Source organism: Balaenoptera ricei, chromosome 18 (assembly GCF_028023285.1).
Source record: "Balaenoptera ricei isolate mBalRic1 chromosome 18, mBalRic1.hap2, whole genome shotgun sequence".
Lineage (NCBI taxonomy): Eukaryota > Metazoa > Chordata > Mammalia > Artiodactyla > Balaenopteridae > Balaenoptera > Balaenoptera ricei.
In genome coordinates, this window is record NC_082656.1 from 83,960,891 (window position 1) to 83,984,128 (window position 23,238).

The window sequence follows — 23,238 nt, forward strand, 5'->3', positions numbered from 1 at the left end:
GGTCGGGCTCCTGCCCAGCCGTTCCCGCTGCAGACCCACTAGGTCGCAGGGAACAGACGGGCGCCGGCCTGAGTGGGGACCAAAGCAAGCCAGAGACGCTCTTGCTCGTCGCGGCCTCACCCCTCACCTGCAGGCCTCCACGCAGCGCACAGGCCTCGCCCTGGAGGCCGGAGACAGGGACCCACCCCCGGGGGAGCCCCGCTGCCATCCCTTCCAGGTCTGGGGGCAGAGTCCCTGTGAGCGGTCGACCAGAGGTCTCGTAGAACAAGCGAACAGCAGAGGGTCGGTCTGCGGACGGGCTTTCCCGGAAGGTGTGCGTGGCTCCGGGTTCTCGAGGGGTAGACGGCCCGGCCCAGAGCAGCGAGCGGCCAAGGCAGGGCCCCTCTGAGCTCGCCAGCTCGGCGGTGCCCACACTGTGCGGGGTCCGGCAGGAGGAGAGAGGCAGGCTGACCAGCTCAGGCGCGGCAAGACCCCGGGCCTCAGATCTCGGCACGCGCACCGTCGCCTGGCGCCGACCAGACTGTGGTCCGCCACTTGAGACCCCCTCAGGGCAATCCCGGTCCCATCAAACCACGAGGGTCTGAGAGGCTCGGAGACGCCAACAAACACAGAATCCCAGGATCCCAGGCACGCTGGGTCCGTTCCCAGCACCCCAGACTTCAGCGCCCCAAAGGGAGCCCCGGCTCACGGCGCACGGACCGGGCCTGGAGGGCTCCTGCCACGAGGTGGCCAACTGCCAGGTGCAGCCACGCTGGAAGGTGGGCCCAGGGCTCCCGCACTCCAGCCACGGCGCGGCCCCCGGGTCCGCGAGCACAGGCCGTGAGCCCCACAGAAGCGCCTCCTCAGACCTGGTCATCGGGCGTGGGTGACCGCGGCGACCATCATCCCGCTTCAGTGAACCCGCCGCAGAGACGGTCTCTAATCTGCTGTCCCTGCAGAGAACCGCAAACCTAAAGCCTGCGCTGGCCTCTGGAGCTGAGTCTTCGTGGCAACTTTAGGACAGGAGGAAACGGCAAAATTAAGACTTTGGTTTTTCCTTCCTCATTCATTACTGGGAAGAGCGGCCAAGACCGAGATCAGGCTCCATGTCAGAGAGACGGTGGCGTGTTCGTCCCTTCGCTCCTGAGCCACAGCCACGGCAAACCTGCGGCTCACACGGGGCGCACACGGGTGGCCCACCTTCTCCCACCCCGAGGCTTCCCGCCGCCCCTGGGCAGGAGGCCCCGCCCACAGGTGCACAGCGAGGAGGGAGTGGGTGGTCCTGGGGCGGGGTAGAGGGCCCCCCACCATCTGACAGGCCTGCACCCCAAGCCGTGTGGACCACGAGGGGCGGGTCCGTTCACAAGAGCAGCAGAAGCTCGGGGCGCAGGGAGGGGGTGCCGGCCCTCCGACGTCCGCGCTGAAGCTCCTTACCCCTGGGTCTGCCCAGCAGCGCGAGCTCCGGGAAGGGCGCCCAGGGCGAGGGCCTGTGGGGAAGGCGGCTCCGGGGCCACCCGGCCGAGGGCAGAGCAGCCCCGCAACCGCGGCCCCTGCGTGGGAACTGCCCCCCACTGGCCACCCACCTCCCCCAAAGCCACTGTCACATCAAGGGGCCACGGCTGACAGAGCAGAAATCTACCTCTGCATCTTCACCGGCCTGAGGTGGGGACATGGCACCCATGCCTCACTGCAGAGACCCCGTGTCCAGGAAGCAGGGCAGACATGCCCGCAGATCCACGGCCTCCCCTGACGCCTGGCTACCATTCCCACAGCCGCCGTTTCTTCTCGAGCTTTCAAAACCATGTTTTAAAGGCCATGAATACATCAACATCTAGGTCTCCTGAGGCAGGGGTCCCCAACCCCCGGGCCACAGACCGGCACCGGTCGGTGGCCTGTTAGGAACTGACCGCACAGCAGGAGGTGAGCGGCGGGCGAGCATCTGCCGCCCCCATCGCTCGCGTTACCGCCTGAACCATCACCCCCACCCCCGTCCGTGGAAAAATTGTCTTCCGCGAAACCGGTCCCTGGTGCCAAAAAGGTCGGGGACCGCTGTCCTAACGAAATAATCCATAAAACAAAGATTTATGAAGGATCAATGTTTATTATAACGATATTTATGTTGGCCAAAAGAAAGGGAACAGTTAAGTGTCCCAAAACAGGAGATTCCAACAGCCTGGGCCCGGCCTCCAGAGCCGACGGCAGGACCCCCGGCGTACAGAGCACAGGACAGGCGAGGGCCGGGGGCTGCAGGAGGGAAGGGGGCTGCGACACGGCAACCAGAGTGGAGTTTACGAAGAACCTTCCAGTAACACACAGAAAAGTCTGAAGGGAGAATTTAAGGGGCATACATAATATACATGTATATATGTGTGTAGTTAATATCTAATAAGTATATGTGCACACACAATATATCTCCTTATGAAAAACAAAAATGGAGAGGAAATAAATGAACAGAAGGACCAACATGTTAACAGTGGCAAAGCTTTCAGCGGGGAAATGAGTCACTTTTTTCTCAACCCTGAAAACTTAAGAACTAGGTTTTCTAAAATTTCTATAGAGCATGCACTATGTTTGAATAGAAATGCTTATAAATTTAACAGCATCTGAGATTTATCTTAAATATAAATTTTAGGTCTAATCTCTCTTTTGCCAGCTATTCCTTCCTTTTACATTAAACACTGGCAGAGTCAATTTATTATGTGTAATGATAACAGCCATTTCTGATAAGTAAGTTTAAATGTAAAATGACAGAGTATAATTCAGGGCTTTGTGAACAAATGCCCCCATTTATTAACTCTAAACTAGAAATTCACTCACAAACCCCACTGAGGCCGAGAGCTTCCAGCTCCAGAGGCTGAGTCCCTGGCAGATGGTAAATTAACCACTTAATCTTATTAAGTGTTTTCTGCTTAAGTCCTGAACCAGCTGGGTCCAAACTGTGACACATGCCAGGAAGTCACCTGTCCCGTCTCAGGGCACACGGGGGGCACGTGTCCACGGCCACCGAAGGACAGGCACAGGCTCTTTTAGAAGCTCTATGGTTGAAACTGAGTTTTATAGAGAAACTCTTTTTCATCCTCTTTTCGAACACTTTTTATTACAAAAGAAATACATATTCATTGTAACCGGTAACGCTGCGTAAGTACCTACAGAAAAGGTTCGTCACCAGCCTCCCTCTGCCGGCCCCGCAGCCCTGAGCTACACCAGCCCTGCTGGTTCGCTTCCAGACCCTGCGCTGCACCCTCACAGCCCCACAGGGAGGAGATGTCGGGGGTCGGGGGAGAGCCTTAACTTGGCCACTGAAACAGGATCACTGATCACGGCTCGGCGAGAGCGGTTTTCTCTTTACCACGAGACACGTCTGCTTCCACCCATGGATCCAGGGACAACCCGGCCGTCCTCAGGACGTGGCACCAACACGGAGTGTCCACCCCGCTACCGCGTGCAGGCAGGGCTGAGGGCGAGGCCGAGCCACCAGGGGAAAGTGTCTGCGAGCACGTGGCCCGGGCCCCCCCCGTCTGCCCCCCCCCCCTTCCCGGCTGGCCTGTCCCAGGCATGAGCACTCGGCCGCTGTGAGGTTATCACTTAGACAGAAATCTTTATTCTTCTATAATCAGATCGGTCTATCTTTTTAGTTTACTGACTGCTTAGTTCTCCCACATTCCAGAGGTTATTCACAATATTCTCCAAAATGTTTCTGATATCTTGCTTTAGTTTTTCACTTTGTAACCTTTAATCCATTCGGCATTTGTTTTATATGGTGTGAGTTAGGATATAACTTTTTTCAAGCCGGATGCCAAAGAAGGCAACTCCCACATTCTCCAGGGAACTAAAATACGTCTTCATTGTGGATTAGGTGCCCGTATACGTTTTGATCTGCTTCCGTATCCTCTGTGATATTTTCTGTCTATTAGGAATCTAAGAATATCTACCTAACGTTTTAAAGAGTCGACCATGTCTGTCTATTAACAGGTGACATATGTGCAAGCGGACAACCCCGTCACTTGTCATCCTCCAAGTGATAATCACATTTCCACACACTAACTTGTACACCAGCTAATAAACCAGCACTGAACGCTCCACACATACTCTTTAATTTATTCTAATCTGAATTTAACCATCCACTTCCCGCTTAACAGTCTACGGTGCCTGAGCAAAACACAAAACTCTACAGAAACTTCTCCGGCCGTGTGCCGTCTGGGCCCCAGCACCTCACCTGGGGACACTTGCCCTCCCCAGAGCCGCTCCTGCTCCCAGCACTTCTATTTCAGCGCCCAGAATCTGAGCCCTTGGCCGGCCTGGCCTAGCCTGCCCGTTCGTTAATCAACCAAGGGCCAATTCGCCATTTTCCATGAATTAAAATAAACTGCACTCATAGAAGACCCCAGTCCTAACGCCACCACCACCTCTAAGTAATGAAAAGTGCTTCCAGCTGCAGAGGCCGTCTGGCGGCCCCTCCCCAGGGCAGTGACGGAGGAGCAGCCCGGATGGCCGGGTCAGGGGACCCGGGCGAGAGGACCGGAGAGGGCGGAGGTCAGGCAGGGAGACGGGGACGAAGGCCAAAGGGCAGGGCGGGGCGTCAGGGAAGGTGGAGGCCCAAGGGCAGAGGGAATGCTCCCTGAATTAGCAACACAGGAAGCAGCTACCACTGTGTGTGTTGTTACAATAGTGGAACAACGGCCCAGGACATCTGAAACCCAGAAAAAAGGAGCGAAGAGAAGCAGAAGCCCACGGCCCTCGCGCATCCCGAGTGCCCTGGATTTTTTCCCGCGTTTTCTGTTCCACTGGCTGGTGATCGGCAGATGTAACGTTTTGTCCCCACCTCCCTCAAGCGCGGCCCAGCGGTGCCACTTCCCACCCCCGTTACCAGCCCTTTGAAGGTCTGCGGTCCTGCCCCTCACGCCCCGCTCCCAACGCGGGCGTCCCCCCATCCTCCCAGGAAGCTCCAAGCCTTCGGGGTCAGGGCTCCCAGCGCGGCTGTGCTTCCCAGGACAGAGGCAGCACAACGCTCCGGGCCAGCGGCCTCCCCACTGTCACCTGAGATCAGCAGCAGCCTGTGTCCCCGTCGGTAAAGAGGGGACATAACCGCCTGCGAGGTGCCTGGTTCCTGGCACTCTCACAGGGCAGGCGCTCCACCGGGACCATCCGAGCCCTCCTCTTCCCGCTCCCGCCACAACACAGGGGCCGTCGCTGTCATCACCTTGCTCGGCTCTCTTGGTGCCAGACCAGCAGGGAGAGGCTCCTGCTGCGTGTCCGGACCCACCGGGTCCACAACCCCACACTGGAGGCCGGGTCCACGGGGGGTGTCACGACCCCTGATCACACGACAGCGCTTCGGCTTGCGTGTTTCTGAGCCGAGCCAAACGTGCCGTGTAAGTCAGAGTCCTTCCACAGAACTCTGGTTCCACAGTTATCACCGTGAAGGTCCAGTTCATCACAGAGAGGCGTCCAGAATAACAGAAGCAGCAGCGAACAGACGGGTGACCCCTCACTTCAGAGCTGCAGGAAGGGGGCTCGGGGCTGCGTGGACGGTCAGGGCAGATCCAGATCCAGACACAGGCGCGCGGTGCCCACAACCTTCAACGCGGTCAGAATCCCAGGCGCTTCCCAGGGAGACTCTTCCGTGGAGCCGTCGGGCCCTCGGGTCAGAACACAGGCCACGCGGGCTGGCCAGGCTCCTGGGCCCTGAGAGCCGCCCCACGGCCGCAGGACGTTCGGCCGCCTACTGCGGTCCAAACCTCTGGTGCCGCGATCTTGTCTAGAGAAAAGCTTTGGGTAGACAGCAGGCGCCCTGCGCGCTGGGCACCTTGCTCGTGGTCCCTTCACGGTTCTGCTTTGTCACAGGGCTCTCCCCGCCAACCCAGAAGCCCAGCCAGGCCCTCGGGGCCCATTCCCGGCCGCCTCTCTCTCGATGTCCCTCCAGAGCTCGGCCCAGGTACACCCAGCTCTCGCCACCGACTCCCAACCACCGACAGCTCCAGGCGCAGGGCCGGCCACTGCGCGGCACAGGCTGAGAGGCCGAGTCACGTTCTCCCAAGCTGAGGCCGCCTCTAAACCTGCCCCACTCACCGGGCACCAGGGTCGCATGCCCACGCGGGTGAAACAAAGGCCCTCAGCCTCTAACCGCCACCCGCAGACCCCTCTCCGCTCCGGCTCCCAGAGCAGAGGCTGCAGCCGGCCCCGGGCGCAGGGGTGCCCTTTGATTCGGGGGTCTCCCAGCTTTGAAACGGGCCAACAGGTCGGAACCTACACGGATGTGCACACGCGGAGCACAAACGTGCCCCGCTTCGCGGCTGCCGGCTGACGGGGTGGGGTGACCCAGGCCCAAGGCATCCGATGTGGAATTACAGCTGTTCACGTTCTCACTTCGCTTTTCTATGTTCCCCACACCTTCTTCAGGGAAGATATTTACTTTTGAACACACACACACACACACACACAGACACACCCACACACGGCATCCAGAGGGCACTTGCTTCAGTCCTCAGGGGACAAGCGTGGGGAGTGGGTAGGCGAGACCCCGAGACGGAAACGCGAGGGGAGAGGGGAGAGCGACGCAGCAGGAGCCCCTCCGCCCCTCAGCCCTCGCTGCCCTCCTCCTCCTCCTTCTCCTTCTCCAGCCCGCGGAAGCAGGTCCTCGGGGTGGGGGGGGTGGGGGGGACCCGGCACTGCTGTTGTCCTAAAGCTCTCTAGGGCAGGCTGGGGACAGCTGCCTGACTGCTCGTGGGCGTCAGGGGGACACAGAGGCAGGCCCCAGCCCCGTGGGCGTCTCCTGTGGGTCGGGGGACGCATACCCCCGCTCGGTCATCAGCCCGCATGCACCTCACCGCACAGGGACGCACTGCTCTGGAAACTAAGAAGCTGAGCCCTGGCTCACGCCTGTCTGGGGCCCGTGGAGACTGGTCAGCACGCAGGACGGCGCTGAGGCCCTGACCTGGGCCTGCAAGCTGCCGGCGTGACAGCCCAGAGGACGTGGGACCAGCACCGCCACCACTCAGGGCTGCTCCAGGCGAACCAGGTAAAACTACAGAACAGAACACTGTTGATGCCACAAACGAGCTGAGAGAAAATTCCAGGGGGCTGGCGGCTCCAGGAAAGAAGCACCAGGTCCCACACCCCATGCTCGCACGCAGGGCCAGCCTCTCAACAGCACCATAAAAAGCCTCGGTGTTCCAAGTACATTCGTGACCATCTCCTTCCAGAATAGTCTCTAGCCACACGAGCTGTTCAAAGCACCTCAGGAGTAAGAGCAGAGCGTGTGGAGCCTCCGTCCACGGCCGGTAATCGCGGCCTCCCTGATGCAATCTGAGCAAGACCGGCGCTTCTGGGGGCTGTCAAACCCCGAGCTGTGGCCCGGGGTCACCATGCACAGCAGCGCTGACTCAGCACAGAACGCAACCATCCTAAACCTGTGTCGCTGACAGAGTCCACCCTCCCTCTAATTCCAAAGAACGGGGGAGGGGGTGGATTTTAGTGGAAGCAGCAGAAGCCAAAAGCAGGTCAGATCGTGGGGTCCCACCCCCTCCTGCACACGCGGGGCTGGGTGGGGAGGTGGGGGGCGTCCGTCCAGAGCTGCCACAGCCACTGGCCTCCGTGGGAGCCGGAACCTGGCCGCAGGGCAGGGAGGATTTCCCCCCGCCCCGGGAAAGCCGGGCCCAGGGCCAAGCGCAGCCTTCCCGCCGATGACAAGGCAGGACGCACGCGGGTGCCCAGCTCAGCTGTAAGGGAGCAGACCTTGGACCTGGGCCCTTGGACCCCCTCCGCGTGGGACCCTTAAGCAAGACCACCAGGCCCCGCCCCAGAGGACCCCCCCAGGGAGAGCCCTCCGTGGGTCCACAGCGGGTCGAGGGGGAGAAACTCAGGAGGGGGAGGGTCCCGTCCTCTCCCACGTCCCGGTGGGCCTGGCAGCCTCCTCATCGAGCTTATTCATCGTCAGGCCTCTGGTCCCAAGAGGGTCTCTCCCAGGACAGGCCCCGCCCCTGCACGCCACACCCTAACCAGCAGCTGTGGCTTGGGGCGTTCCTGCAACCTCCGAACAAACAAAAGGAACATCAAAGAAACATATCTGAAAGGCTCTGCGGATCCCGTCACCCCATCAGGAATAATCACCATTGCTTTCAGCAAACTTCTAAGAAAGAGAGAAATATGCCAGTGAGAAAACCAGACTGGTAGCCTTTGTTACCCGAATTTCAGGACTGAGACTTGTTAGCTTGCACGCAGTTCCTTAATCTACCCCAGTTTACACCGAGGGCCCCGGGGCCCCCGCCCTTTGCTGTGATGTGAGGAGGCCAAACCGCAGTTTATCTGCAGAGCTTAAGAATGAATTTCCCCTTGTCACGTGCTAATGTGTATTCTGAATTTCCTGGGGTTTCCTTTATTAGACTTGAGTCCAAGTCTATCTCAGAAAGGACTCTGGGTCATCTCGGCCTCGCACTTGTAACGGGGTGAGGAGGACAGTCAACCGGCGGAGGGGCGTGGAAGTGGGCACGTCCCTGCTCTGGGGCCCTCAGGGACCAGCCACAAAACTGCTCAACGCTGCAAAATGGGCCAGGACTTCATCCTACCTTTGAAAAAATGCCTTATTCTTGGCTGGTCTTTACACTGCATGGGCCAAAATGAGTGGAACATTATTATATATTTGATTTTACTTATAAAAGCAACTTGTTTTTCTTCCTTCTTCACTAACCTTTGTTTACTCTTTTTTTTTTTTTTTTTTTTTGGCTGCGTCAGGTCTTAGTTGCGGCACGCAGGATCTTCGTCGAGGCATGCGGGATCTTCACTGCAGCGTGTGGGCCTGTAGTTGTGGCGCGCGGGTTCCAGAGCATGTGGGCTCTGTAGTTTGCGGCACGAAGGCTCTCTAGTCGAGGCGCGGGAGCTCAGTAGTTGTGGCTCGCGGGCCTAGTTGCCCTGCGACGTGTGGGATCTTAGTTCCCTGACCAGAGATCAAACCCGCGTCCCCTGCATTGGAAGGCAGATTCTTTACCACTGGACCACCAGGGAAGTCCCGAACCTTTGTTCACTCTTATCCGTTAATAAAATTGGGACAAGTTTTTTGGAAAAGCCTGAGAGTGGGTTAAACACATCCTCCAAACTTGTTTGGTGTTGATTTCTCAGCGGCCTCATGTCCATGTGTGGGGAGAAGCAGACTCTCTAAATCACTGGTGAAATGATCCATGTCACCCGAGCAGGGGACACGGGAGCTAGATTCTCCCCCCACCACCCCCCCGGCTAATGTCTGCGTGCAGAGAGCACCCCGGCCCATGGAGAGGTCACTGCTGCAGGGGGCACGGCGACAGTGAAGCATCCCCCACCCACAGAGGCGGGTAAATGTTTACACCCTTGTCCCACTGTGAGAGGCTGAGCATCTCCTGGGCAAGGTCAGCACAGGGGCGTCAGAACAGCTGTCCCTACCCAACTGTGCAAGTCCTGCCCGTAGCGCCTGTGTTTGGGGGCTACAAAGACATCACAAGACAGCACCCTAGATTTACAAAATAGTTAACTGATTCATTAATACCCACTTCCTGTCATAAAAGCATTGTGCCATAGAGATGAAACCACAGAATGATCCAGAAAAAACAGTTACAGAATTCAAAACACGGTAAATAACCAGCTGCCACCTGACGTCCACAGTGTGTCCAGGGGGACCGCTCTTCCCATTTCTTCCCAGACCCACGCAGCCCTGTGTGAGCTTTTAGGCAGGCCAGGTGCTCTGTGCTGGCCCGGAAGCCAGAGGCACCTGCTACTCACCCCTCCCCGCCTCTCTCGGGAAACACAGCCCCTAGTTACGCCGCTACAGGCCCCTGCTCCTGCAAAACCACACTCGAATGCGAGATTGCGCTTCTTGGTTAACACTTCACCTTTAAGTCATCGGCGGCTGCCCGGAGAAGCGCCGACACTCCGAAGAGAACGCACGGGCTCGGAGGCAGCCCGCGGCTGAGCTGGTGCCATCCCGGGGTCCCCTCGTGGGGTCGGGTAACGCAGCTCAGACCGCACGGCCAGGGAGGGTGCCTCCAGACCCCGGGGGCGGCCACACAAGCCCACGCCCTCCCGGCGCAGCCCTTCCGCACACAGCCACGTGCTCCCCAGGAGTCCGCGGCCCGGTCCTGCCTCCCACCGCTCATGAAAACAGCTTTGGCCCACGGACCCGACCTGGCAACTCGAGCAGGGCCAGACCCTTCTGAGCCTCACTCTCCTCCAGCGTGAAGTGAGGGAGCTGGAAGGACGGTGACAGTTACACTCAACCCTCTAACCCTGCGAAGTAGCTATTAGTATCCTCATTTTACAGACACTGAAACTAAGGCACAGAGAGGTTAAGTGACTTGCCACAAGCTGCAGAGCGGGAGTGTCGCCAGCAGACTGGCCACAGTGCCGCTGCCCCAAGGTCTTGCCGGCCTCGTCCACACCCTAAACCATCAGGCAGTGTGGCAGGTCCACACCGCAGGCGTCTCTCTCCCAGGCGAGCCTGGGATCTAGCTGCTCCCTGCCTGCACGCTCCTGAGGAGAGGCAGAGAGCACAGACGGACGACACACGCGCGGTTTTCACCGATGCCGCTCTCACAGCCCCCTCTCCCGGGCACGCCCCGGGCACAGTCAGGCACTGAGCTGTTGGGGGGGGGCGGTTTCTGCCCACTAGGTCCACACTCCCCGACCCCCAGCGTGACAAACAACAAGTCCCCGAGCATGGCCACCTGTCTCCGGGGGGCAGTTCCCTGGCTAGAACTGGGGCACTGGAGGAAAGTGGCGACACTATCCGTGCGGCTGGGAGCTCAGGACGGGTCTCTCGGAGCCCGATGGGGAGACTGTCCCCCCCCACCCCAGGACGTCTGCTCTCAAGGCAGAAACCACGCTCACTGGTCACCCAGGAACAAGCGCATCTTGGAGAACCCGCGGGTCGTCCTGCTGGTTTCCGCTCTGCTCCTCGGGGGCAGAGCCCAGCAAGCGCCCTGGAGCCAGGAGACCCCGGGGCCAGGGGGACCTTGCAGAAGGGGGCCTGCTGCGCCCTCACTTCACCTGCGACTCGTGTTCTCAACGGTGCTTCTCTTCTGTGCCCCGCTCCACACCCTCTCTACAGGGACCCCACAGGTTACAAAAACCCTGAAAAGGAAGAGACAGAGAACCAGGCCGCGAGCTGGGGCACAGCCCAAAAGCCTGGCCAAGGGGGCGGCCGGGTCCCCTGAGCAGGCCCGCCCTGCCCAGGGCCCAACTTTACCTAAGGTGGTTTGCGACCCAGAAATTCAGACACACTAAAACAGACGTACAGTGTCCTGTCCGCCACCCTCCCGGCCTCTGCTTTCCAAGGAAGACGGCACGTTTCAAGGACCCCAAGACGCCTTCATAACAAGACAGACTATTGTCGTCTGCTACTAAGAGCGGGAAGCAGTGACTATCAAGGGGCCACTGAAGAGGCGTCCCCTCCCCAGAGCTGTTAACCAGGGGGCAGGTACACCTTCAGACAGACTAAGCCTTAGAACAGAAAACGATAAGTTAACGTTTAGTTTAGTTTTAATGATAAAAGTAAGCGCTGCCCTTGTTCAACGGGGGTCCCTTTATATATTTAGAAATTAATTCTGCACATACAGTTTCTATTACTTCTAAGAATTCTCCAGGTTTGGAAAATACATTGTGTGCGGAGTGTGTGCGTGCACACGTCTGCACGCGTGTGCATGTGTGTGTGCATGTATGTGTGTGCATGTATGTGTGTGTTCTCCTGGGAGAACAGGAAGAGCAGGGAGACCCCTTCCAGTCTTCCTTAGCGCCTCCCCAAGACCTGAAAATCCCAGGTATTATTATTCCCATAAATGCGCGACTATGTTGATGGGTTTGTCTTATTTATCCTTTGATCTGTAAAGTCTTGGAAGGCAAGGCCAACGTTTCCCTCGCACCCTGTGAAACGCCCAATTTATGGCCCCACGGGCCCACGTGCAGCATCTGCAGGTGGCGTCCAAATGCCGTGGGACAACCAGGGAGGCAAAGGTCACCCCCCCACCCCAGCCCCGGGGCCGACTTCACCTAAAGGTCAGCCCGTGCCATGCAGAATCACCCCCTAGACGATCCCTGAGCACTTTTTGCAAGGAGGAGAACTTTTGGAAACTAGCTTTTCCCAGCCAGTCTTTGTGATTCACATGTTAGGTCAGGCTCAAAGTTCCCACTGCTGCCTCAGGGTGGCCCTTACACTGTCCTCCACGTGCCCTGATGCACAAAATCAGCACGTGTGTACACGCCCCCAACACGCCCCAGGTCAGATGCACAGAACCCTCCCACACTGTTCTGAAATATTCTGTTCGAAAAGGGTGCCTCCACCTCTTTCAGGCTCCGGTGACAGTAAACCCGGACTGGCCTCCTGCACGTGAAGGGCTGAAGAGATCTGTGTGCTGGGGGCCAACACCCACTGCCCCCCAGGGAGCTCCTTCTCCCACAAAAATTCCTCCTTAAGAAAACCCAACATTCTTATATTATTCACCAAACTGGTGGGTCCTTGCACAGACACTGATAGGGAAGCGGGCTGGGCTGGGGAGAGGCAGGAGGAGGTCTAGCAACAGTTAGACCTAAATTGCTACTAATTATAGTGAATCGTGTGCAGATGAAAAAGAGGCAGAAGAGCCTCATTCAGGACCCAGGCTCTGCCTGGTCCCTCCTCGTCCCTCCTGACTGGACAGCCTGCCTGTCAGGAAAGGACACAGGCGGAGAGGGAAAGGCCCTCGAAGAGAAGGCCAGAACACCCTCCGCAAAACCAATAAACAGAAAGTCAAGAGACTGAGCGAAACCGTAGCGACCAGGGGTTTTCTGTCCCCGAGACCCTTCCTTCCGGTCAGGATGAGCACAAACACATCCTCGGGTCCAAACGCTGAGAAATCCTTTCTCCAAATACGGAGGCGGAGCTGAGTGGAGCAGGAAATGATGAAGAGAGAAAGGAACGCCACAGCCTCCAGATGGACGGGGCCAGCTGGGGCTCAGGAAGCACAGGGTCCTCTGCCCTTCGCCTCCCGACGCCCCAGGAAGCATCGCCCAGGAGCTACAAGGTCTCCGGGAGCACGGCCAGGAGAGCCGGGGGCCATGGGGCATCTGCAGCCCACTGGGCTCGGGCGGCTCGGGTCCCACCAGGCAGGGTGCCCACTTCCAGGGAGCTGGGCTCTCTCACCCGTACAGTCGGGCAGGAAACAAGAGCCTCACACCTCGGGGGGCGAGGAGGCCCCCCGGCAGCCCCCCAGCCACTATGGCTCACGCACCCCCGTCGGAAGTACTTCCCTGTTCACCTTAACATCCTCTCACTTGATCCCAGCATACTCTCCTGGGCAGCCCAGCCCGGCCCGGGGTCCTCAGAGCCCCCCAGAGTCTGAGAGCTCCCACCTGAGCGCAGCCAGGAGCGAGAACGGGCCAGAAACGAACAGGAAAAGAAGCTACAGGAAAAACCCGGCTTGTGGGCCTAAAATGTGACAGGTGTCTGATGCAAATACAAAATATTAAAGAATCAAAAAGTGCAGAAAAGACGCTCGAGTCACAGAAAGCAGAAAGGCAGGCGTCCCAGCAGCGAGGCCCCAGAGCTGGGGTGGGGACCTGGCCAAGCCGCCCTCAGGGGTCTCAGACGGCAGGTGCCGCCAAACATTCACCCCCAGACCCCCGGGGTCGGGCCCACGTGGGCCCCATGACTCTGCAGCGTGTCTGCAGCCCCCACCACGTCGGGCAGATGAAAGAACAGCACGAATGCTTGAGAAACAGGAAGCTCTTCTAAACTCCGCACGCCTTGCTGCACAGACGAGGCCAGTTCCCTGGCACCACGGGTCCCGCCAACGGGAAAGAGCCAGCAGGAGCCGCTGTGGGCCTCCCGGGCCTCCCCCGCCATCACCGCGCGGTGACACGACACCACGCACCTCTGCCCCGAGACAGGCTGGGGACGGGTGTGTGCGTGTGTGCGCACACCCGTACTACGACGTGAGGGGCCCCCGTGAGAAGGTCAAGGCGAACCACCCCTCCCTCAACTGAGCGCTCTGCCTCATGGGGTGCAGGCCTTTCTCAGGGGAGCCCGGGGACACCTCGCTCCTCCAGAAGGTCCTGGACACACCACACACGGGTGGGGTGTGTCCTCCGTGGGAACATCACGTACACGGTGTCTTCTGCCCTTGAAACTCACCCCTACAAAGCAGATAAAACACCCAGTTGTCAGATCCTAAGTTAAAAACTGCTTATGGAAGTCAGCCCCAGGACAGGCCAGCAGGGCCCCCTGAGAAGGGTGAGCTCGCAAGCCGCAGCCCTGAACAATCTGGAATTCCCCAGCCCGCCCTCACCCCAAAGGCCATGGGAAAACCAGCCCCATCACAGCAGCCCACTGCAGACCTCTACAACAAGGCAGCTTGGCCAGGTCCCCTGGGGTCTGCACACTGATGGGATTTCTGGAACCAGCTCGGGTTCCAGGATCTCTGCAAACAGCTCTGTACCACCATCTGAGCCCAGCTCTGGGAAGTCCCCAGGTGGCTGGGTCCAAACAAGCAGAGGCCCAGAGGCTCCGGGCCTGGGGCTGAACCACCTCCGGCTGGAGTTTAACTGCCCCACTTCACCCCTCCCCGCTGTTGCCTGCCTGGCCGGGGGGCTTTTCCTGCATCAGGCAACCTCTGGGCCTGGGTCCCAGCCCAGCAGGAGGAAGAGATGGTCAGAAGCCAGAGGGCAGGCGTCAGGAAGACACAGTGCTGCTGCCGCCCCCAGGGCAGCCTGCAGTCTGTCCACGCAGAGGCTGGCCCCCTGTTTAAAGCATGGTCTCAGGTGAAATTGCTCAGGTGTCCAGCAGCTCAAGACACTCAGCTGGGAGGTGGTCAGCAGGCCCTGAGCCCCGGGTGTCCTGGCCTCTCAGGACCACAGGTTCAGGCACAGGTGTCACTCTCCTGAGACTATCCCATAAATGCTCGTTCAAAGATTCTCAGGGAAGGAGAGGCCTTGGTGGGAAGTGAGCTGTCTACTGAGGAAGTGACTTGATAACACACCCAAGAAGGCCGTTCCTCACTGACCACAGGAGTGCCTGGGCCTTGGTAATTTCGAGTTCATTACAGGACAACTGAGGCAGTCGCAACCTCTCCTGCTGTGTGACTTTGGGAAAGTGCCCTGGCTTCTCTGAGCCTCGGAGTGGGGGGGCAGTTAAGACACGTGCCTGCACAAGGCGCAGAGTCGATACCAGACTCTGACAGCACCACGTCCTGCAGGGGCACCTGCTGCTCCCCGGCGTGTCCAGGGCTCCGGGGGCAACGACGGATCCGGCATCGTGGAAACGGACAGAGTGCACAAAATGAGACCAGTCCCACAGAGCGAAAAAGGAAAATGACATCTTTTTCCTCAGAGGAAAAACCACACAAGACAAAGCTACAGAGAAGATCCAGGGGCACGCGAAGCTGCCCTCAACCACGGGGGGCTCGGCCGTGGGGGCTCCTGGGGGGGTCCAAGGGGCGTCACAGGAAGGAGAGACGGGCCCTGACTCCACACACGGATCACACCCGACGGGACCCACTGTTGAGTCCAAATCAAAGCTCCAGAGAAAGGCAGGCTAGTTATCAGTCCCCCACTCGGTTAAATGTCCCGAAAACCCAGAAGCCCAGGCCCACTCCTGGGCTCCCGTCAGCCCTGGGGGGGCGGCCGAACGGGGAGCCGGTCCCAGGAGAGGCCGGCGACCAGGCCTTGGTCCTGGCGCTGCCGCAGGCACCAACGGCACTGGGGGCCGCCAAGCCGAGAGCGAGGCTGTGTCCGGAGCACGAACGGGGCGGCCTGGCTGGGGAAGCACGGCCGCCACCCGAGGCTCCAGGCTCTGAGTCACCCTGAGTCCAAGAGAGACGCGGCGACTTTGCCTGCCTTTGGATTTTATCCCGTTGGCAATGGGGGCCGAGACAGAACACTTCTTTACACTTTGGACATTATTCAGACAACAGGAGGAGAAACTATGCGAAGAGGGAAACAGGCACTGGTCTGACTTAGGAGTGAAGGGCACAGCGTTCGGATCAAACCCTGAGCGGGGGCGGTCCAGCCCCCCCCCAGGCCCCCACGGCAGGTCTCAGGCGTAGACACGTGGCCTCACCAACAGGGCCCTCGCCCTGAGGCTGACTGGCCCTGCCACGGGCTGCAGGCTGACTTGAAAACGCAAACGAGCGAGGCCAAACCTCAGGACAGACCGGGCTGGCCCGGGATCTGCCCAGCGTGCAGAAACACGCCCCGTGTTTGCAGACGCTCGGAGGACTAGGGTCACGACCCGTGGTCCCACTGTCCACTTGTTGACCCATCAATTCCGGCAAAGAAGCTTCCGATAACAAGCAGCTCTGAGTCCGCCCCAAGAGCCATCGTGTGGAAACGACACGTGGGTCCCGGCCCACGGCGTGAGCCGGGACGCGCAGTCGGGAGACACTCGTCTGCTTATTTCTAAGGAGGATCACGAAACGTGCATTTACACCGCAATTTGAATGTGTTCACTGTTAATTTTGGAAGTTGCCTCACACTTAAAGAAAAGCACAGGGTCATTTGTGTGGATGGTGGGACTTTAAATTCCCTCTCATCCGGGTCAGGGTTTCCTGAACACAGGGCTGCAGCCCGAGCCGCCCGCGTGTCTGGCTCCATTCGAGGTCCCCTCCCGGGCCAGCCCTCAGCCCGTTACTCACTCGCTCTTAGACCTGATGGCAGTCCCACACTTTTCCTGCACTGAGTGAGCCTCATGTAATCTAGGAAATTATTTTATCTTTCTGGGCCTCGGTGTCCTCTACAGACCATTGTTCATTACATTTTTTAAGTGGTTGTGACTTTTAAACTCTTTATTTACCTATCTGTATACACAATAGTAATATTCTTGCTTTTTCAAACAGACCTTTTATTCCCTCTTCCTACAGAACCATTTCCACACTCCCCAGCCCCGGGGGTCCAAGTGACAGACGTGTGTGGGTCTCGTTTCCACATCTGCACACCCGTATCTGTTGCCTTGCTCTTCTCCGGGACCTTCGGAGACACCCTCTGCATGCTGCTTTCTTTCCAGTCACACCCCACGGGCTTCCTGCATGTCACATGGCCGGGCCGGGCTCCAACTTATTTCTCTGAAAGCTGCATAATATTCCAGGCTGTGGAAGCTCCATAATGTAATTGCCCCTTCAACTGGCATTTATCAACACTCTGTCTCCCCATTTTGCTATCTGAACATCCCACCGACCGGGCACAGCTGGAACACAGACCCCCATGCTGACACTGGGTGCAGGGGACAGACAACCAGCGAGCCATCCCCACTCCTGCCTCACCACCTTCTCCTGACTTGCTGAGCTGGATCTCTAACCCGTTACAAGATTAAGAGAACAAGCAGCTTCAAACTGTCCCAGCAGTAACACCTTGCCATCAGGACTGGAGCGATGCGAGTGCCTGTGTTCACACAAGCTCGCTGAGCTGCACAGAAAGGGCTTCACTCTCCCCTATGACAAAGGAAGAAACTGAAGCAGAGTGGGCTCAGATGTGCCTGAAGTTGCAGAGGTAGCGAGAAAGGTGGCCGGGACTCAGTCTCAGGTCCCAGCCTCCCCTCCTGAGCCGCCTGGGCCCAGCATGGACCCTCCTCGCTCGGAAGCAGCTGGGGCACCTGCAGCCTCCACTTTCCAGTGTGACTTGCAAACCTCACTTCTCGGGCTTAGCTGCTCCCACTGTGGTTGTTTCTAAAGCGTGACGCTCCGATGTCCTGATTTCCCAAATACTCTCTGCAAGGTGTGAGTGTCGACACACGCAAGTGCCTCGTTAGCTTCAGAGAAACAAATCCAGACGTTTTCTGCCAAATGGTGTTTTGCAGCTCCATGACCCGTCCACAGGGCCCCACCACCTGCAGACCCTTTTCCCTGCGTGCCCGGGGCTACGTGGGCTGCAGGTGGCCCCGCTCAAGGGGTCGGCTCTGGATCCCGTGCCCTGTTGCATCGCACCTTCACGAGTTCTGTCCCCTCCAGCTTCCGCGCAGCACCTGCACTAGGGGCTGTGTGTGTGCGCACGCCCCGGTCCTCCCACAGGCGCCAGTGGCCCGTGCCCTCCCCTCAGGGGCACCGGCGGCCCCTCCTGTCCAGGCGCATCACCAGGCAGGAGGCCGCACGCGAGGTGAGCTCCCGCCCCCTGCAGGCCAAGACCCTGGGCAGGTGACTCCATGTGGGCTTGTGAGAGCTTAGGTGGAATGAGGGAAGGCGCGCGCCAGACCCTGAAGTCTGCACCCTCCCCACCTCACACGCCAGCACACGCCGCTGCCCGGAGAAGCCCAGACCCACGGGCAGCGCCAGTCTGCACACCGGTCCTCAGGGGCCAAAAATAGCCCGCGAGCTGAGCTCCCAGGTTAATAGAATATCCAGGCTAATTTTAGCATCAGAGAGTTCCAGAGAACATGAAGCCCCTGATGCCAAGAACCGTGCGTGGCCGGCGCGGCTCCCCTCCCACCGTCTCACGCACACCCTCACGCGGACACTGGCCATCATGCTCACAGAACGTGTCCTCTAACGAGCCTGTGACGCCTGGCTGCTCACCACCACTGCAGCTTATAAGCTGGACCACCCCGCCCGAGCTTTACAGACCCCGGGACCGGCACACCACTGCTTCCCGCCTTGGAAACTGGGTTAAAAAATCACACTTTCGGCAGCGCGGACCCAGAACCCTGAGCTCCCAAGCCCTGTGGTCTGGGGCTTCTTCTCCAGGCCGCCCAGGGGCCCTCCCTGCTCCCCGCTTCCCCGACCTGAGGGGCCTCCTGCTTCTGGGGGGGTGATGTTTGCGGTGCGGCGGGCCTACAGCCAGCTGCCGCAGGGCCACGTCTGGCTGAATGGAGGCACGTCGCTTCCCCTGTGCTCGCGCTGGACCCGGACCACCCTGGCCCTTCTTGGTGACGGGTTCTAATCTGAATGAGAAGGAACAGGAGTGGGTGCTCTGAGCCCGGGGAGAACAGGGGGTCCGCTGCTCTGGGTCCAAGAAGGAAGGTCTGCCCTGTGGCCTCACATGGGACTCACCACGCAGACCCAAGCTGCCCTCAAACCTGACAACGACGAGACCCACTCACAGACCAAGAGGGCTTCTCTCACCCTCAGGTGCAAGGCCAGGATTTTCTCTTTTTTTAGCTTGAGAGAAATACCTTTGTATATTACTCTTAATTGAACACATTTATCAAGATGACACTTTTAAAAACACGGAGTAACTATCATGGAAAAGGGAAATATCACTGGAAAGGAAAGCTACGTTGCAAGGCCTAAAGGAGCGCCGAGTCCAAAAGGACCCTGCCGGGCAGAGGTGCTCTCGCCGGGAGTCTTCACCCGTCGCCGCCTACAAATCTTCACGTTGCTTCCTTTCCAGGGCTAAAGCCCTGACTCATGGAAAGCCAGAGGAGCACACTTCCTCAAGCAGCCTCATAGGAAGTGTGTTCAGTCTTACATGACATGAGGTACTGCTGTTTCCAAAGATAGACCGCGGCTAAGATTTTCAAGTGTGCAGAAGAACCGTCCAAAATAACTGCGAGATTTAAGTGGGGGAAAGACACAAGTTCTTCAGGACAAGGACTTGAAATAGTTACAATAAAAATACCCTACTTTTATTTGGCACTTTCTTATGTATTATCTCGTTTGCAAAAGGTGGAGGGAAAAAGAAAGGGGAAGAGGGAAAAAAGGAGGAGATTCTTCTCATTTTCCCCAGCGTTAGCCTCTCAATGACCACGTACCACCACACGTTCCAGACTTTCTAAGGACTAAACGGCCAAGGCCTCCCCACTAAAAACTCTTCAGCCCCCCGAAATGTTCTGCCTTTCCCCTCAGCAACAGGAATGGTGACACTGCTGATGGTATAACTGCAGGGAAAATTTCTCTGTCCCTTTCTGGGATGAGGGGCTCCCACCGGATGCTGCAGACAATGACTGCCGGCATTTCGCAAATGGAAAAACGAGGCCATGAAAGGGGGGGCGGGGGGGCGCCTGCCCTGGGTCTTCCAGCCGGCAGGCCGGCAGGCCACCGGCAGACGCGGGCACGCAGCCAGCCGGCCCGGAGACGGGGCTCAGCATGAATGGCCAGCCGGCCAGCGTCTCCCGCAACGAGGAGGCGAGCACGCCTGTGATTCCTGGGCAGCCGCCCCTCCCCCAGGTCATCTCTGGTGTCCTTCCTCGTCATTGTCCCTTCACGGCTGGGGCACTCAGGCAAGTCAGAGTTAAGACTGGCCACAGAAGAGGACTAAGGAAAGAAACGGAGAGCTCGGGGCACCACCCACCAGGCCCTGGCTACTCACAGTGGAACAAGAATAAGCCCCAGGCCAGTCCCCACGGCTCACCTCTGGGGCCGGCCCCGGCTCTAAGTCAGCAGCACAGCCCAGGACACCTCTTTGCTCCAACGCCTGTGCTGTGCGCAGGCCCTCGCTCCCTGCAAGGCCCGGCAACGAGGTGGGGCGCAGATGTCCGCCCCCTGCAGCCCCTATAGAGGCAGGTGGGGACCCTTGGAGAGGGGAGAAGGCAGGGGCTTCTGAGAGCTGCAGCCGCGTCCAGGGAGTTGGACCACTGCACAGACGTTTCTGCTCGTCCTCTCTGCTACAGCCCCCGCATACGGGGGCGGGGCTCCGAAGGTTCTAATAATACCCCGTGCCCACACCGAGTTAGACCAGCAGATGTTCAGTCGCTGCACTAATCCTCAGCTGAGCTGGGCGTTTCTCTCACTCGTTTAAACTGAAGCACAAAAGAGGGAAAGCCTAACCGAGCAGCATCTTCAAGCCCCTTCCTTCCACACATGGCCCCTGTGTATGAGGTCCAGAACCTCCCGTGAGGGCGCCCTGCCAGGCCAGCAGATCTCCTCGGTGCCAGTCTCGAAAGAAGTCAATCCTCTCTGCTTAACAGACCACCGTTCCAGAGCCCTCCTGAGTCGAGTCCAGGCTGGCCGTGCGGGGCCTGAACCCCAAAGTCCCCAGACCCCTTCCTGCCTGCTGCACCCAGAAGCCTGGCACAGCCCTCACAGCCATGCCCCACCCCTTCCTGTACCCTGATTAAGGAAGCACCTCAAGGCCTCTGGGTTGGCATCCCCCTCGTGCTCACTGGACCCTGGCACTGAGAGGCACTTTCCCTGCCACACTTCAGGTGCAGTGCCATGTTGAACCTCTCAGCAGAAAGTGACAGCAGATTTCAACCAAGTAAACAAGAGAAACCCTCTCCAGGCCGGCTCCTCAAGGCTGAAGTGTGGCCACATCCTATCTGCAGTGCTTCTGAGCCCAATATCAACAGCGTCTCAGCGATGCTCCATAAACCAAAATACAGCAGACAGGAAACAACACGCTGATTTGGGGCAGCTGGAATTCCTAAGCGGCATCGAATGTCACCAGCAACTGACGCTCCAGCAGTCACTGGGCGCCTGGCTTGGTTCCCGGAGCCCCTTTTTCACATGGGAATGTGGAGGACCCGGGCATTCAGTGGGCAAGAAGGGCCCCGAGGACGGGCAACACACCAGGGTCTCCGAAGCCCTCTCCAACGGGAGCTGTCCTCTCAGCTGGCACATTTATGGCATTAACGTGCAACAGTCACTCCAAGAACCGACCTTGTTTTGGGGGGAAGAAACTTGCACGTCACCCTCCCAAGTTAAGACAGAACTGGGAAAAAGCAAGTCTCTCCAGATAAACCCAGGAAGTCCAGATATAGCCTTCCAGCCCACTCCAGAATCTGCACGTCCCTCCCCCAGCTCTTGGGTCCAGTGAGAAAGGCAGACTGCTCTGGGGACACGACCTGAATGGCAGGCCCTGGTGGCCAAAAGCTCCCGCAGCCAGTTCTCAATGGAAGGGGGAGGGGTGGCTCTTGTGGCGACCTGCCCTGAGGGAGCCCTGGGCCAGAGCGCTCCACAGGCACAGGCAGACACACACACACACAAACACGCAGGAACACACACATGCCCACACATCCACCTACACAGTCGCGCGCACACCCAGGCTCCAGCCAGCCGCCCGCTCGGCCCCTCGCCCCTGGGGGAACGTGAAAGAGCTTCCACGTCCCCAGCGAAGGAAGGGTCTGGGTGCCGCACTCAGCGAGGCTCGGAACCCCGGGGTTGGTGTTTTTGGCACCTGAAATGCACTCATCCGGAGAGCCCCCGCGCGCGCGCTCATGCACACGCAGATACACACTCCCAGCGGGGACCCGACCCAAGTCCGGCACTGCACCTCCCTCTGCTGCAGGCGACCCCACCTCCGGAGACCTGGGGCCGCTAGTGGCGTGGAGGCAGCGCAGGGAGCTGCGTCCCCCTGAGCCGCCGGCCCGGCGCGGCCCAGCCCGTCCTTGGGGGAGGTGGGGAGAGGGCAGCGGCCGGGCATCTCCTGGAGATGGGGAGGGAGCCGCGGCCCGGCATCTCCCCGGTGATGGGGAGGGGGCCGAGGCCCGCGGCCTCCGGGGAGGTGGGGAGGGGCCGCCGCTGGGGATCTCCCGGGGGTGGGGAGGGGGCCGCAACCCGGGAGCGCACATGGCCAGGAGGCGTCAGGGCCTTGGCCCCCAGGGAAGGGGTCGGGGGCCTGGGGGCGCCCGCCGCAAGCCCCCCTCAAAGACCCCACCGCCCCCGCCAGCTCCCGGGAGCTCACCGATCTTGATCTTCACGCTCTGGAAGACCCGGAGCCCCTCTTCTTCCACCGCCATGCTGGGTCTGCCCGGAATTCGCGCGCCGAGCCCCGCGGAGCAGCAGGAGCCCGAGCGGCGGCGCAGTCCCGGCGCTATGCGCCCTACCCGGTGCCCGCGCGTCCGCGGCACCTCCACCTCCGGCTCCGCCCACACGCCCGCCCATTGGCCGAGGACGCGGGTGGGGGGGGCGGGGAGGCTCCGCCCACGGCCCTGCCCAGTTCCCGATTGCCCAAGGCCCGCAGAGGGGCGGGAGCGTTACGGTTCCGCCAACAGCGCGTCCCCAGCTGCCCATTGGCTGAGGGCTAGGAGGCGGGAGCAAGACGGCTCCGCCCACATCCCAAGGCCCGCAGAGGGGCGGGGTCGGCCTCCGAGGAGGCATCGAAGGGACCCGGAGGGGACGTCTCGCCCCGCAGAGAGGACCCGGCGGGGAGTGCGGGGGTACCTGGTTGGGCGACGGGGGCCACCGGGCGAGATTTGCTGGCGGGGGGGGGGCGACCGGGCTAGGGTAGGTGGGGGGGGGGGGGTGGACCAGGCGGGGGCGGTGGAACCTGGCCGGGAGGCTTGGGAGGGGGGGCACATGCACAGGGTTTTAAGAAACTGAGACCTACAGGTATCAAAGGAAAAGAATTCCCTGGCCCAGCTCAGCCCCCTCAGAGTAGGGGCTGCCGGCCACCTGGGGCCTG

At 59.6% G+C, this 23,238-nt stretch overlaps 1 protein-coding gene across 4 annotated transcripts in view; it reads right to left on the reverse strand.

Moving 5' to 3' along the window:
- RASA3 (RAS p21 protein activator 3) overlaps positions 1-22,659 on the reverse strand; it is a 90,770-nt gene extending 68,111 nt beyond the window's left edge. For 3 of the 4 annotated variants that reach the window (XM_059902631.1, XM_059902630.1, XM_059902633.1), the window contains exon 1: positions 22,519-22,659. In XM_059902631.1, coding sequence (XP_059758614.1) covers positions 22,519-22,573 — 55 coding nt within the window. In that variant the 5' untranslated portion in view covers positions 22,574-22,659. Of the gene's footprint in view, positions 1-20,247; positions 20,456-22,518 lie in introns of those variants that run through there. The other variant, XM_059902632.1, reaches the window with a different exon arrangement.
- Between the last annotated feature and the right edge of the window lie 579 nt (positions 22,660-23,238).